We start from the raw sequence: 17,334 nt of genomic DNA on the forward strand, positions 1-17,334 counted from the left end.
CTGGGTTGTAGTCAGGTATGTATATGGTTATGAAATGTGGTACTTCAGTCAATTCTTCCAGACAGTCTAGTTTCAAGGTTGCATTTGTTTACACATGGTGAAATAATCAATACAGTCGAATTTAAAAGGGGGCTATGCAGACAAAAACATTGGATGCAAACAGAAGCTGCTGAGAGCTGCTGCAGCTGGTCTAAATTATGGGTGCATTGAGGATCTGAATTGGAATGGATTCGTTTTCTTGGTATACTGTCGTATTTCATTCATTTAAGGCCATTATAGACCAATCAGAGCTTGAAAACAAGTCACACAGACTCTCCATTTGTTTATTTATTGAACAGAGATTTGGTCGAAGGCTGAAAAATTCAGCTGTGAGGGAATCTGAACACACAGTTCTGACTTAAAAGATAATGCTGGTTTATTGCAACTTGGGTGTAATTGGCCATCATTTCTATTTGTTATGGTAACATTGTACACACTGAAGCAGAGATCTAGGAAGGTTGTAAACAAGCTAACAGTTTAGCCAGATGAAGTAAACCACTTTATTTGGAGATAAACTGATCCAGAATGTCAATGTCACTGAAAATGAGGACATGCCCTCAATGATACCTCGAGATGTAAATAAAGGTTGAATGAATGAAAAGAAGCAGGCGAGTCGAGGGAGCTATAGTAGCTGTGGAAGGAGGAAGTGAAAAGGGGTGCTGTAAACAAATAATATCAACGGAGGAGAGCCAGGATGATTCATAAAGGATGGATCGAGGGAGGGATGAAGGGATGAGGGTTGAGGGTCGAAGGGTGAGGGATGAAGAGATGAGGGTCGAGGGGTGAGGGATGAAGGGATGAGGATCGAGGAGTGAGGGATGAAGGGATGAGGGTCGAGGGATGAAGGTCGAGGGATGAAGGGATGAAGGTCAAGGGGTGAGAGATGAAGGTATGAGGGGCGAGGGATGAAGGGATGAGGGTCGAGGGATAAGGGATGAATGGATAAGGATCGAGGGGTGAGGGATGAAGGGATGAGGGTCGAGAGGTGAGGGAGGAAGGGATGCATGTGAAGTGGTAAGATGTGCGGCTCATAGACGCAGGGATGAAACAAAAACACGAGGCAATTAAGATGTAGGGAGCAGGCACATGGGGAAATATGACCTGGCCCTAGCTAGGGCTGAAGCAGTCTGTTGCCGCGCCATAGTGGCGGCAGGATGGAATCATCGCTGTGCCAGTGCGGGGGGCGCTGGGTAGGGAACCCGCAAGCGAGTGGTTGGCTGGAGTGGGTGGTGGAACTGGAGGATGTGCAGAACTGGAAAGCCTGGCTTTGTAGGCCATGGAGGGGCGGAGTGGTGGAGGCCAGAGTGAAAGTGCTTGCAGGCACAATGTTAACGATGCCTGGAGCGAGGGGTTCGGCGACGGGGAGTGTTGAAGACACAGAAAAAACATTTGGGTGTTTGGAAAGGGAGGGTGAAGGGAGGGGAACAGGGATAGAACAGTAGGGAATTGAGTGTGTCCATCAGAGGGAGCACCATGGCTCGGTGCGACTGTTGCTGTGGTAATGGCAGGACCAGAGGTGGCTGAGGGAAGAAACATAAAAGAAGGAGCTGTTGGAGCGGGTGGAGCCGAAAGCGTAGAGGTAGCTCCAGCTGAAGGAAGGGAAGAGGAGAAGATGAGGGGATAGATGTGCGGGGGTTGATTGTGCAGCCTGCGAACGAAAAACGCGAGACAGATCAGGCAGGGAGGGAGCAGGCACAGGGGAAGGTACAACCTGGCCCTGCGAGAGGGCTGAAGCAGTTGGCTGCGTTGTGACGTCATCGACATGCGGCGTACAGGTGGCGCTGGGCGGGGAACCCGGAAGTGAGCAGCCGTCCGGAGCGGTGGTGGAGGTGGAGGCAGAGAGGAGCAGGAAGAACCTGGCTTTGTTGTCAGTTCGGCGAAACAGGATTTTTATCTGGAGTTCAGCCAGGGCTGAAGAAGTCTGGGCTCTGTTGTAGTAGGCAGCGTTGTGACGTCATCGGTGTGCATCGGCCCGGCGGCGGACAATGAACCCGCAAGAGTGGGAGGATTCGAGCTGCCGGCGAGAGGGTTGGTGAAAGTAGAGTCTGCATAGAGTTGGAAAGTTTGTCTTTATCATCGTTTCGTAGGAGTGGGACGACCGTCTCCTTGAGAGCTCGCCAGAGGTGAGCAAACATCCGGTTGAAGATGTTAATTGCTTGGAAAAGAACCGCGTCCGAGTGGGCCATTGCGTGGATGCGTGTGGAGCGTCTGGATCCCAGCTGATCAGAAGCGCGGCGTCTGGAGGAGAAGGGTTCCATGTGGATGTGGTGGTGAAGGAGATATCTCGTTGGTACTGCTGGATCTAGTCGTGGGCGGTATGTTGCCAAGGAACGTGGATCACGGAGCACAGGCAGGAGGTAAGCGTTTGCAATGCAAGCGTGTCGTAGGTCGCATGAGAACTGAGACGAACGGGAGAGAAAGGGGTTAGACACGCTTACAAAGGTATGCAAGGATGATCGAATTAGTGAGGCACAAAAGGGCTCTTTTAGACAAAATTTATGAGAATTGAGACAACTGAGAAAGAGGACAGAGATCCCACACAGGAACCACAAGAACTGTGATTGGTTATATCTGGCTGCTTAGTTTTGTGGACTACAAAACAAAATCTATACTGTGGGCATCTTTGGCAGGAGTCCTGTTAACCCCTGTGTCAAGTATAAATCCAGTTTAAGACACACCTACTATATGTGGGCACAGGAAATCAGGTAAGGCTTTGTTCCTCTAAACTATAATAATGCCATTAAAAAAATTTTAAAAAGATAAACCTACAGTAATGGGCTTGTCTGTGTTGGTTTGTGTAATATATAAGTGGTGGTTTTGTCCTTGCTTCCTTTTGTTATGCTAAGTTTCCAAGCAAGTGCTGCCAGTTCAACCTTATAAAACCATTGGAGTTAATTCCAGCAGTTGATTTGGATTATGTTCCCAATCCTGCATTAGCAAATCTCTATTTATAGGCATCTCATGCAAGTAGTTCAGTACACTGAACCAAAACACAAGAGACTGTTAGAGAGATGAAAATACACTACCTCAAACATTCTTGCTGTTAGCACTCCCTCACTAACACCTAGACATTTCAGGCAGTTCTAATCCATACTAAATCCATAAACCATTGAAGCAGCTTTCAGTGTGCAGACGTGACTTTAGTCAGTTGATGAGGGGCGACATGCTCATGTGTAATTTACCAGTGAAGCCTGAGGAAATGCCTCCATGCCAGGCAGTTGGAAGTGGAACAGCTCAGGCGTAGTGAACCAACCAGTGTCCAAGTAACCTGGCTTCAGCTCTCATCTGAATGAGAAATCACTGGAGCAAAGATGATCCCTTAGGACACTCTAATGCCATGCTTTAATGGCTCTGCCCTCATAAAGCCTGTGCCCACGAAAATGACAGGTTACCACCAGGCTGCTGGCGGCCCACTTACAAATGTCAGGCCTGGGAGCAGCTAATCATCGCTAATCTACAGTTTGGGGTCTTAAAAGGCAAGTAGAGTGTTTTTTTTTTACTTTGGAAACTAAAATGCTGAGGGTAAGGGCCAGGATCATACTACTACTATCACTTCTGCAAAAACTACTGACACTAAATGGATCCAGCTCTACTATATACTGCTGCTGCTATTTCTACTACTACTATTGCCAGTATTGCTCAGTGCTGGGGAATCAATCACTTTTAGCCATGCTCGCACTAAGGCACTAGAGATACCAATGTCAGTTGGCCGCTCCACCTTTTTGGTCCAGAAATATCTCAACCATTGGATGGAATGCTATGAAATTTTGTACAGGAATTCTAATGACTTCTGTGATTTCCTAACTTTTCATCTTACGCCACCATCAAGTCCAAATTTCAATTTGCAAATCAATACTTTCTAATGTAAGCTGTGTTTGAGTCAGACTGACCTGTCCATGTCAGTAAACATTGCAACCTTGTAAATACCTGCAATGACATTCACATCAGCCTTAGCTTCACTTTTTATTCAGTGCTGATTAGCACATATTAACATGCTAACATGCTAAACTAAAGTAGCCATTGTACTGTAAACTAACTTGCTAAACATCAGTATTTTAACATTATCTTTTTGGGCATGTTAGCATGTTGAAATCGGCAGACCACCTATAGTGTCACTAGCATGCCTGTAGACTCAGTAACCCAGTAGCCTAATGTCATGCATTGGTTTTCATGACTTGTATGGTTACTAGCCTTGTGAAAATAGTTACAGATAAAAAGTCCGCAAAATTGTGCAATAGGCATAGGTGTATAGTATGTATGTAGATGTCAATGGTGTGACTCTCAGAAAGTAATGTAGTGAGGTAATTGATTAACTTAAGGAGAGTAATTAATTCATTATTTTTTCAGCACTGAGCCTCACCCTAATACTGTCCTAAAACTTCAACTGATGTCTGTTTGTCTTGCCCTAAGAATTCACCAAGTCTCTTTGTCAGACCACTTGGGTCCAGAGTAAGATATCATGACACTGCTAAACAGATTGTAATCACGTTTCTTTATTATATATATTTATTATATATATTTAGTCAATTTTTTAGTCCATTATTACAAGACTTTCTATTAAATTTGCTGTGAATGTTCCTGGTACCCAGAAGGTAAATGCTAACATTTATGGGGATGCCCTAACTTTTTCTATAGAACCACCCTCAGGCCAAAATGTCAAGATTGCACACAAAAATATATAATGTAATGGGAAGATTGCCATAAAATTGAACACATTTGTATTCCTCAGAGTATGAATCTGTTCCAATTTTTGCACACAACATATCTCTAAATCTAATTGGCAGATAACCCTGAAATTTGTTATGAGCACAGTCATGTTGGGCCATGTACCAACAGTGGCACCACAAGTACAACAGACTGAGTTGTTTCTTGCATTGACTCAGAGGCAGCTGAGCCAAAAGGGTTTTGTCTAAAGTTGTTTTTCAGGCTTTTTTTATTACGCAATCCCATCCCATATTTTACATGTTTGCTACACCAGTAAACAAACAAGTTATGGTACAATTTCATTAAAATACATAATTAAAGACAGCTAATTGAATTTATAACTATGTGTTTTTTCTTTGAAGTCAGTCTTCCAAAGATGAGATGTTTTTTCTTTCTCCTACCAGTATACTGAATATTACAATAGTCACACTGTAAACATGCTGACAATATTATAATGAAATTGGCAAATGTGCTGGTATGTATGAAGAAAAATGTATGAGACAAGCTTTTCTTAAAAATGGAACCATATGTTTCAAGCAGGAGAATATCAGATAAGGGCTTTCCAACACCACTAAAACATCTGCTACATGACAGGTCATTTATCAAAGAAATCCTCTTTGTGCATGTGTGTGTGTGTGTGTGTGTGTGTGTGTGTGTGTGTGTGTGTGTGTGTGTGTGTGTGCTCTATTTTTTAATCAATTACTTAATTTAAACCATTTTTAAAACTTTTTTCAAAATACCATGATTTAATGTATTTTCTCCATATAATTTTTCGACATGTTTATTTATTGGCCTTTCAATAACGTAATGAATTAATAAACTAATATTTCTATTCTGTTTTTATAAAAACAAGGAAATAATGCTTCAGCACTCTTTTGCAGCACAGAAATGTAATGTCTTACAGAACAACAACTATTTTAGCTATTTTTTACTAATTATTTACAACCAATAGAGACATTGATAGTGTCTCTGGGAAGCTATAAAATAGATCATTACTGTTGATTACGCAATGAATATGCTGAAATGTTATAGAGTGAACTGAGCACATCATTAACAGTGAATGTTAATGAGCCTTATGGCTCCAGCAGTGCAGTTGTATAATGAAGACTATTAGAAGGTTAGCTGCACGGTTATATTGGACTAAACCCAGCAGGCAGATGATACAAGGTCTTGTCTGTCTCTTCTTTTTCTCTGTATTACTTTTTCATAACCTCACTGTACGTGTCACAGTGTACTGTATCTACTAAGACTAAAGACTAAAGAATAAAATCCCATGTGTTTCTACCAGAAAATCATGGTAAAGCAGCACCATCTGCAGGATTTAATGAGCTGTAAAAGGGTGAAGATTTCATTTAATGGTTGAAATTGCAGCTTTTTAAAAAAAAAAAAAAAATGGAGGCTTTTAAAAATGACTGCAGGACACCACAGGCCTTGACTAAATAGGTTTTTGAAAGCCAATTCTGTATTACCCCAACATTTGTGTCATGGCAGGGTGGAATCCTCTGATGCAACATGTGACATTAAACCATATACTAAAAGCAAAATATTCTTAAAGGGTCTGCTTTAAATTCAAATCTAGCCATGGCATATGTTATATAAAACACTGTGAACATGGTTATATGAAAACATGAAAAACATGAAGCTTCAAAGCTGTGGTTGTAGGACTCCAGCCTCTCCTCAATCAGCACTGTGTATTGGTTTTATGATCACTGGCAAGGAACATGTCCTATAAGAATTGGGTTTAACTCATTTGAAATATTTGTGAGAACTGAGGCGTCACATCTTTCCATCACCACTGGAATCAAAGACTGAAAAAACTGAGTCTGAAGGATTCCTCTCATATCCTATGAAGAGAAATGCTTGCAACACTTCTTAATGTAAAATATGTTGTCCAATTTGGAATGACATAATTACAGAATCAACGATTATCTAATAGACTCACTGTGAGCAAAGGAGCTCAGATCAGTCACCGCAGAGATAGAAATAGAAAATTAATTTAGTGATTTCTTATGAGACCCGGCTGAACTGACTGTACATCTATTTTCTGCACAGCTGGTTAGTCTGCTGCTCATTTCTGCAGCCTTGTGATGGCAACAGGCTTATGACAGTAAAGCAGTGTGCTAAAGATGAGCAACTCTACTGTTATCCACAACTGTTTGTAGACTGCAGCACTTCATTTTCTATTGATCACATTCATTGATCAAACATCTAAAGGTGTCAGGAAAAACAGACTTGTGTTTCCTCTGAAGCCACCAGCAGGTCAGAGTTTTTACTTATCCAGTGAAATATCTCTAGTTGACAGCTTGGCACAAAACATTATTGTACAGACATTTATTGACGTATACTAATGACTTTTTGTCTAGCATCACCATGAGGTTGACATTTATGGTTTCGACTGTAAGTTTTGATTACTTTGAATTTACCCTGGCATTAGATTATATACAGTCAATGACTTCATATATGTTTAACTTAACATTTATGATTCGTTTTCCAAAATAGGAATGTAAACCTGAACGGCCAAACACAGGGATACAAGAGCTCCATCTGGTGGAGTTTACAAGCCACTTGGAGACATTTTACTCGTTACAAATCCTCCAGCCTGCCTGTGATGGATATTTGAATGCAGAGTTTCATCACTCTAACATCCAACACAGGTTCCCACATAGAAACTAAGCACGGAAAAATGTAAAGTTAAGAGTCACATTAATGGTTGTAGTGGTAAATTACATGGAAGGGAGTATATAATCTGATCTTTATGTGATAAACAACCAGAATTTCTCACAATGGCAAAACATCTGCATGTTTGGAAAGTGTACACAGTCTTTGTCCACATTGAAAATAATGTCTTTGCATCACAGTTTGACCAGTGTGTGATATGATGTTATGAATCTAACACATAAAAAACTCTTTGTTACAAAAGGTCTTAGATACACTGGTTCCTTATTACTGATGAAAAATAATTTAAGATGAAATAACAAACAATAATACAATGTGAAGAACTGTCATAACAAAAGTCTTTAATAAAAATGTCTCTCCTGTAGTGGCTCGCACTTTGGTCACAAACATCTCCTTAAAGGCCTGTTGACCCTGAAGCTGGTAACACCTATCATGTGACATCACTGTAATGATACAGTGTCATGGTATCAGACCTGAGATGATCTTATTACTTCACACTGTTGACAGAGCTGTCAGAACAGAAGACTTGCCTGTTAGAACTTAAAACCACACATTTGACTTTATTGTTGACCAAAGTCAAAATCAAAAGTCACAATCAGTTCATGGTTAATCAGAAATTTAAAGGTGAAAATTGAGTAAAACTGAATATTTGCTGGTGTGGATTTGGAGTCTGGCAACTCTCAAACTGTATTTCAGTGGTGGAAAGTAACCAAGTACATTTACTCAACTACTGTATTTAAGTACAGTTTTGAGGTACTTGTACTTTACTTGAGTATTTCCATGTGATGCTACTTTATACTTCCACTCCACTACATTTCAGAGGGAAATATTGTACTTTCTACTCCACTACATTTATTTGACAGCTTTAGTTACTTTTCAGATGAAGATTTGACACAATGGATAATATAACAAGCTTTTAAAATACAACACATTGTTAAAGATGAAACCAGTGGTTTCCAACCTTTTTGGCTTTTGACGTCTTACAAAAAGCAGTGTGTAGTTGGGGTCACATTTCACATGTCTATGAGTTGTTAACAGCTCCACCAAATAGTGATTTTTCCCTCTAAACTTCTCACATGCTTTCATTTCAATAAATGTTCAAATGATCCAATATACAAAGATTAATCCATTAATCATCTCACGACCCCTCAGATTTATCTGCTGACCCTTTGGAGGGGCCCGACCCCTAGGTTGGGAACCACTGGAGTAGTTGAAAAAGTAGTGTAAACTAGCTCCACCTCCAGCAGCTACAACAGTAACATGCTGCTCTAACACTGATGCTTCACTATTAATAATCTAATGATGTCATATATAATAATAAATCAGTCAGAGGGACCAAACCACTACTTTTACTGCAATACTTTATCTACATCAAGCTCATAATATGTACTTTTACTGTAGTAAGGTTTTTCATGCAGGACTTTTATTTGTAATGGAGTATTTTTACATTGATACTTTTACTAAGGTAAAGGATCTGAACACTTCCTCCACCACTGCTGTATTTTTCTGTCAGTACAGCAAGAAAATCTTTCATTTTCGTGGACTTTCTCATATGACAGGTGAGGTTGTCTGTTGTCACGGTGACATGACAGAATGATAATTGGTTTACTTGGGTCATCATCCAGACACATCCTCAGAATCCTCATAGATTGGACTTGCCCACTGGAGTTGAAACATCTCACCTATCAAAATGATGATTTTGTAAAGCCCCCCCAAAAATTTGCCGAGTTCTTTCCATTCTTGTTGTGGGATCTGTAACCCTGCTCAGATCAGCACTACAACTTTGCTGTAGTAGATGTGACTGTAAGCTATTTTAAAATGAAATGCAGTTTTTAAGAAAACTCAACATTGCAAAGATGGAACCAGAGACATGGCAGAAAACATATTCCTCAGGTAGGTAATATACACTTGACTCCTGCTGGAAAACAGATTTATTGCAGCAGTAAAATAGGCCTCATGCCATCGCCTACTTTTTCATTCCATAGATAAGAAAAATGTCAGTTCATGGTGTAACAAATTCAACATAAAATGTTTATTAGCCTTAAATATATGAAGTGCATACAGTACAATTTCATAAATATGTACCTCTAGAATGACTCGATTAAAGAATTGTTAGAATGTTCTTTATCCTTCAGAAGAAACTATGACTAAGCACATCTTTATGAATATGCTGCATATACTCCTGTGAATCAATTCACACTTTCCTGTCAATGAGCAGACAGAGCTATGTTATCCTGGAAACTGCACAAAATGCTTTCATGTATTTAATCTTCAAACTTTTGTCATTTTCACAAACTCACTCTACATTTTTGATGCTGCAAGCTTTGATGTGCACCAAACATTCCCCTGCAGGAGCAATAAACTCTATTTTATTTTCTCTGAAATCAATTATTCAGCACCTTTTCATAATATCCTAACATAAAAAACACGGCGGTGTTAAACTCAATAAAACGACGGGAAGTTGAAATTGATGTTGGTTGTGATTTCACCGAGCTCCTTCTGTCACTGTTTATGGCAGCTTGTCAAATATATGACGCACTTATTCTTTGCCAGTAGCAGTAAAAACTCTACAATGTTCAGTTTTTTGTTGCAGTGTATGCATTGATTATACAGCAGAAAGACTCTATGCCTACAGCAGGTTTGCTTGTTAAAAAAATTACAACTGCCATGGATTTAATCTATTAGTCAAGTATTTAATGCCACCATAAAAACCACAGTAGTAAACTGTCCCACATAAAGACAGTTAAAATATGCTTACGAGTCAGTGGCACCATTAAATTAAAGTCAGTCTGTGCACCGCCTCTGTAAAATCCAAACAACACTGATAATAAACCCTGATTCACTAGCAAAGCAAACAGTGACAAATATGCAGCAGTGACAAAAGTACAGTTTATTATAATGATCAACGGTTGCCACGTTACAAAGTTATCAAAGGGAGGTACGGAGGGCGGGGCGCGGTCTGTAAAACAACATTACTACTTACAAATAAAAAGAAACATGGGGACATAAGTGATAAAAAATATAGTAAATTTGAAAGGAGTTCCATCTTTTTTCTGGATCTACAGCAGGCCTTGTCTCTTCAGATCCTCGTAGGTCTTCTTGTTGACCACGTTTCCGCTTGAATCCTCGTACTCTTCCTGAAACACACACACACACACACACAGGTCATGAGATGAGCAGGTTTATTCCTTCTATGATGTATGCCAGCTGTCTGAGTGTGTACTTACTTCTGTGTCAGGCTGCCACCGCTCTGATGCCTTCTGAGACTTCAGTTTTGCCCACACTGGATGAACAAACACAAAAACGCTTATTACAACTTCTTCACAACCCACATGTATGTTTATGACAAGATCATAAGACGAGACTTACAAGAGACGGCGTCCTCGATCTGCGTAACGTTGGCGAAGTGAGCGGTGTTGGGGATTCCCAGACAGCGCATACCGTGAGCATGCCTCCATTCCTAACCAGAATACAAGATACACAGTTTCAGAGACGCCACAAACACACAAAACTTATGTTGAATGACTTTAATAAGCATCACTGTGTAGCAGTGAATCTTTGATTAAAAACAGGAACGTACTGCAAAGTGCCTCTGGAAGGCTTTGGGACCCCTGTAAGTGTAGTTTCCACAGATCTCACAGTTGTAGTTGATGTTCAGCCCGTGGAGTTTATAGAGCCAGTATGGAATCGGCTGCAGGGAATAAGACGGCAGTCAGCAAACACAGCAGCACATATAAAGCAGAGCAGCGTCACACTAACGTTCTGTAAAATCAGTTTGAGTTGAATTTATATGAATCAAATATACATTTTTCAACACAGACAGATGACAAGGTTTTAAAAGCCTGATACTGTATTTAAAAGCTACTCAAGCAATTTAATGCTGCAAAAAATTCACTATTTTGATAAATGAATAATCATTTTAGTTGAACATTTGATGGTTTCAGCTACTCAAATGTGCAGATTTGAAAGCTTTTATGTGTCATACTGGACTGTTGACTGTAGACCTCAAAGATGCCCACACTGTGTTTTGGTGAGTAATATTCAACATAATCATAACTCTTCTTTGTTTACAAGAAAACTCCACATGATACCTTTAAGCAAAGGATGTGAATATTTCTTCCACCACTGTCCAAACCCAAGCTGAGACGTTTTCTCAGACCTGACAAATCTCCTCCTGAGACACATTTATAACCATTTCCACATCCTCACCCTAATACTGAATGTAAAATTCCTCTTTTAACACTAAAACACAACATGTGACCATATATAGAACCATTTCACAGCGCTGCAGTGAAGATGCCCACATGCAGCTCTGCAGCTGTTGTGTTGCGGTGATCATCTGAAACGGACACATTTAATAATTATGCTCATTTGTGTTCCTGTTCCGTCTGCGATTTTAGATTTTTAGTCATCTCTAATTAATGAATCATTGCATTTTATTGATGTCCAGTCACGCAATCTGATAATGTTGATAACATATCAGCTGCTGAGCTTCATTTTGAAACTAACCGTGTTGGCCTGCAGTCATGTGGATTTCCCGCACACAGATATTTTTCAACAGCTACCGAAACAGAATAACGTTCTGTTGATAAAGGCTCTTGATTATATAATACAAGTATCTTCATAATCATCTGTGCACTATCAAAATCCTGTCCAGCACGTCTCTCAGCCTCTTTTCAGTATTTGGTTTGCACTTAAGTTTTGTCTTCAGCTGCCCTCTAAACTAAAAAAACGCAGCTATTTTTGCGCAGGAGTGAGACCTCACCTTGCCGTCCCAGCCCAGCGGCAGGTTCTTGGGGTTGTAGATGATCTCGTTGTCTTCGTCCTCGCTCTCGCTCTCACTGAGCTGCTCCTCCTCCTCTTCCTCACGCTCCTCTCCGGTCCTGGCTTGCTTCCTCTGCACGTTCTCATGAGTCAGCTGCCTCTGCTCCTGTAACCGCCGGTGACCACACATCGAGATCCGTCATCCAAAACAGTCCTACCTGAACCCACAGCGTTTGATTCACGCACGTTCAAAAATGTTGCAGCAGCGTTCACCTCCAGATACATTCACTTACCCCGAGGATCTCCACGTATTCATAGACCTGAGCCTCCAGGAAGGCGATTTCCTTGTTCCGCTCTGTGTCTCTGCAGATGTGATGGATGGAAACAGTTATGAATTATATCAAGAACGTTATCATGAGACACTGTCAGCGCCAGGCTGACATTTTTTACACCCACTTACTTTTTGGGGCCTTTGGCTTTGGGATTCTTGGCAAACAGTGAAGGGTCCAGTGATTCCAGGGATTTGCCCTTTGTGCTGAAGAGTCTCTGAGCTCGCTCCTCCAGAGTCCTGTTCAACATACAGACACAGATTCTCATGTCAGACAGCTGCTCAACTGCCTGATGACATGCTCTCTATATGGCCAAAAGCTGCTGCCAATGATGTGCAGCAAAATGTGTCCTGACAGCTCTACAGTCAAAGAGCCTTTTCCCCCACTGCAGGAACATGACCTGTAACACCAGGCTTCTCTCAACCTGAACTGCTCACAAGCTCGGGAGGGTTTGGTACCAGCTTCTTCTTTATGTTTGGTGCATAAAAATGAACACAATGAATACTGAGCTTGTAATAAAGCATTCTCATGAACTACAAGATGAACAGAGAGTGAAAAGATTAGATGCTAGTCAGTTATTAAATGAAAGCTGCTGTTGGTACCTAACATAGGGTCAAATGAACAGAACAGTCACAGTCCATCCTGTGGAGAACAAAGAGCTGAGTAAATCATTTTAACTGCATTATGCCAAAGTGCATCGTTTTAGTGCTGAAACGATTAATCAATTAATCGCTCAACAGAAAATCAATTAATTAGTGGCAGCCTTGATAATTATTTCAGATGTAGTTGTTGCTGCTTCTTTCTTTGCTTGACTAAACATGTGCATGTAAAAGCTGTTTTTAGATTCATCAGTCAACAGAAATGAATTGCTAGTGATATTGATAATGAATTAAATGTGATTTATCAAGTAAAAATACCAAACATTTTTCCTGACACATTATAGACTGTAAACATGATAAACTACTACTCATTGAAAAATAATAAACACATGAACTGACAATGAAAATAATAGTTAGTAGCAGCTCTAGTCTTTTTTTTTGGTCTTTTGGCCTGTACCAAATTAAATTCTCATTGTTGTTATTTTGTCATCTGCCTCTTTAAACTTCTTCTTCCTCAACCACTGCTTGTCTCTGCTGGGATGACTTTGAATGTAACACACAGACTGCAGTAGTGATCAGGTAGCTGAGGACAGAATGTGATAAAACTGATGCTTTTCTAGAAGATACTATATAGAAAACATAAAGGTGCATCATACAACACCAGCTACACTGCCTTGAGAAGTGAACCGCTCACTTTCTTCTCCCTGAAACTGAATACAGAAGGAAGGGACACAATCTTTTCAATGTGTTGTTGTAGCAGCTGTACTGGTGAACTGTGGACTCCAAGGTCCTGTATATTCAACAACAGTAGACGACTGCTGTATAGATTACAGATGTATATATACACAGGTATACTGATACATACATGACTGTTTGGTTTGTGTTTTGTTTGATAATGCTTTACTTCTTTTCATATCTTTTTATTTATTTACTTATTTATTCCTTCTCTTCTGTATATACAGGGATACAGGGTATAAGGGGAAGGTGGATTTTGTTATTTTGATATGTTAAAGTCTCTGGACAGATATCTAGATACATCTTATCTGTGCTTTTTGACAAGATCATATGCAAGTATTTAATTTTATCTTCCTTGTATGAGTGCACTTGAACCATCACGAACAGCAGCGCTGCTGTCAGCCCCCGAAACGACCTGGAACTAGCATTTACTGTCACCGCCTGAAAAACACCAGGAGCACGTCCAAAAGCCAGCAGAGAACAGTGGCAACAAAAGCACAACGACGGCTACATGTTACGTTTGAAGAAGTTCCTGCAGTGCAAAAAGGGCAAAAACGTACCGACTCAAAAACCCTAACAAAGATGAAAATGAGGTGCACCTGCAAAGCTAGGCATCGCTGGAATAACGGTGTGCAATACTGGGATCATTACTACATTTAATGTTATTCTTTCTTGCAAACACACAACATGCTCACCCTCCACACTTCAGTCCCAACGCCAGGAGAGCAGACTTCAATCTGTCCAGACCCAAAGAAGCCAACTCCTGTGCGACACAGTCAGTAGAATCATTAATGAGCAACCTTTGGATTGACATTAAATAATTAATCTTCCAGTATGAGAATTTTGATTTCTTACCTCCCAAGAGGAAAAAGCAGAGAGGTCGAGATGAGCTCCGGCATGTGTCAAAGCGCTGCTCGTCTCTTTCTACGATCCAAACAAACGGCAGAAAAAAAAAAAAGTCAGATGAGCCGAACAACTAAAACCTGAAGCGTCGTCACACATGAAGAGGAGAACTTACAGGCCAGCCTGGAAAGGTGCCGTTCTCCCACTTTTTCTCAAAGTCTGTCAGCACTTTGCCGTACAGCTCGTTCTGGTCCAGCAGAGGTTTGACCCGGTCTGTGTAGTCCTGCAGGTACTCCAGCATCATCTCCAAATACCTGTATGATCACATCACAGCTCAGCTCACTCACATAGGATCCATAAAGGTTTCACAAAGTTGTACGCAGGTGTTAGCAGTCAGATCTGATGTGAAAAAAAAGCGTGATGGACCTACTTTTTGTATTCAGCGTTCTTCCTGTCCTTAGGGATGTCAAAAAGCTGGTCGAATGAAGACAGGTAAGTGATGTACTCCAGTTTCTGTAGGAAAGATCGTCGTTAGCAAGAGTATAAGATCAGTTTGAGGGTGAAGAATGAATTATACAGACAATAAGGGATCATAACCTCAGCTCCCTTCAAGTTGATGTACTTCAGGTAGCAGTCGTGGAGATCCAGGTAGCGGCCGTATCCTTCCTCGTCTGTGAACTCAACGAGATCTGTGGAAAATACACACATTACTCAGTAATGCATTAAAGACCCAAAGAGCCAGAGCAGAGTGTCAGCCAGCTATCATCAGATTTTTACATCTCGCAAGTGTACTTTGTGAACCCAGTTCTTGTTAATGTTCTCACTGTTGGACAGGAAGATCCTGGTGCTAACAGAGTCTTTGTTAAACGAGGCTACTGTGAGATGAAAGCCGGTAAAATGAAATCAATGCAAATGTCTTCTCGTTATGGTGGATTAAGACGTACTCTGAGCCTCCTCGCTGGGGTTGTCTCTGGCCTTCATCAGCTCCTCAAACTCTACAGACATGGGGATGGAAATCTACGAGAAACGCATAATGACATTATTGTAAAACAGTCCGCTGCCGAGCCGTTACGTGTCTCATTAGAGCGTTTTACAATCAGAGATTAATTACCTCATTTGGGTGCTTTCTGTGAAACTCCTTAATCTGTTTCAGTCTGTTGTAGAACTCTGCAAACTCGTTTGGTCCTGAGATGGCAGCGAGTTCATCCTTCCTCATTCTGTCAATGAGAAAAAGGTTGTCAAGGCAACAGGTTCATTGACTATTCTGCATGATATAATCCACCATAAACATAAAAAATAAAGTTATTATGAGTAGTGAAGTTTCTGCATCCAAGTTGATACAAACATTTTAAAATGAAAGGAAGAAATTAGGGAAGAAATACTTTTAAATGCAAATGAGAGATAAAGCAGGTAAAACCACTTACTAAACCAGAGCAGGTTAGTTACTTAGTAAAGACTTACCCATCTTTGTCTTCATAGGAGTCTCTGAGATTTGCGCTCACTTCCATATACCTCTATAAAAAGATAGAAAGCTGATGATGGTGGAAATAAGGAGTCAACTTGTCACAGAAGGTGACATTTTTACTGATTTAAGACCTGATTGGCGGATCACTTATATACCGAATGTTCCAACAAACCCTATCAATGCTTATAAAGCTTGGTATAGTGTAAATGCGGGAATATTTAGCAGTTAATAATCAAAGACACGTTTAACTGACAGATTTTAAAGCGGAATTTGGCGCAACATTACCTCCAGTAATGTTTACTTGCAGAGAAATGTAGCTATTAGCTTGCACTGTTTAACTGTTTCCTGTTTAACTTGCATGTTTCTAGTCTTGAATGTGGAAACTGTAGACAACAATCTAAGTTTTACTACAAGTTTCTTTAATAGATGAAATTTTTTGTTAACTGTAACAGTAGCCCGACGCAAGGTTTCCTATTATTAACTGTTAGCTTGTAGATCAAAAACTCTCACTTACATCCAGCATTGCTCTTGTTCGGTGGTCAGAGTTTATCTGTTCCCGCAACTGTCAAGAAAAAGAGAAGATTATTATGAAAACATAAGTTAACTTCCAGATGTTTTAGATTAGCAACAGTGCTAATGCTAACGGGCAGCTCACCGTAGATTTCTTGTGCAACATTTCTTTTGTTTTAGCATCCATTAGTCGCTCTTTCTCCTCGTGGTAGCGACGCTGTTGCTCTAAAATAGTCTCCATGGCTTATGAAGGTAAACTATGTTTACTACTGGCGAGGTGAGGTTTGTAACTAGCTGGTTTAAAATGAAAGAAAACGTTACGGCTAAGTTACGTTTGTTTTCAATGGCGCATGTTGAGAGAGCTAATGTCCGCCACTGAGCTCGGCGTAGAGAAACATCGAACACGTCCAATAGTTCCGCAGTGGTGACCGCGCAGACAAATACAGTCGATAATATTTAAGGTCAATTAATTCGTTCACGAAAGAAATATTTTGCAGATAATCAAAAGATGACACGGAAATAATGGTTTAATTAGTTATGTATATATAATTGCCTGTCAGCTAATATTCAGGCGTCTGCCTGAGCTGTTTTATTGTTAATTTCAACTAGCTAGTTCTAGATTAATTAAATAAATAATAATCATCGAACCCTAAAAATCTCCCAACAGCAA

General features: G+C 40.4%; 1 protein-coding gene across 1 annotated transcript; it reads right to left on the bottom strand.

The window, feature by feature from the left end:
* Positions 1-10,288: 10,288 nt before the first annotated feature.
* On the bottom strand, positions 10,289-17,058 carry sf3a3 (splicing factor 3a, subunit 3). The gene is made up of 17 exons (XM_042435262.1): positions 16,810-17,058; positions 16,669-16,716; positions 16,151-16,203; positions 15,801-15,906; positions 15,634-15,706; positions 15,287-15,378; positions 15,120-15,202; positions 14,865-15,003; positions 14,702-14,770; positions 14,542-14,609; positions 12,644-12,751; positions 12,477-12,546; positions 12,185-12,349; positions 11,000-11,110; positions 10,789-10,879; positions 10,647-10,702; positions 10,289-10,556 (listed from the first exon to the last, which is right to left on the bottom strand). The coding sequence occupies exons 1-17, from the start codon at positions 16,903-16,905 to the stop codon at positions 10,479-10,481; spliced, it is 1,506 nt and encodes a 501-aa protein (XP_042291196.1). The 5' UTR covers positions 16,906-17,058; the 3' UTR covers positions 10,289-10,478.
* Positions 17,059-17,334: the final 276 nt, after the last annotated feature.

This window comes from Thunnus maccoyii, chromosome 15, assembly GCF_910596095.1.
Source record: "Thunnus maccoyii chromosome 15, fThuMac1.1, whole genome shotgun sequence".
Lineage (NCBI taxonomy): Eukaryota > Metazoa > Chordata > Actinopteri > Scombriformes > Scombridae > Thunnus > Thunnus maccoyii.

Excerpts from the sequence above, each read along its gene's own strand:
- sf3a3 (XM_042435262.1), bottom strand. The coding sequence starts at position 16,905 with ATGGAGACTATTTTAGAGCAACAGCGTCGCTACCACGAGGAGAAAGAG. Across the intron at positions 15,203-15,286 it reads TCAACTTGAAGGGAGCTGAG|AAACTGGAGTACATCACTTA; the intron begins GTTATGATCCCT and ends TCTTTCCTACAG. Across the intron at positions 11,111-12,184 it reads CGCTGGGCTGGGACGGCAAG|CCGATTCCATACTGGCTCTA; the intron begins GTGAGGTCTCAC and ends TATTCCCTGCAG.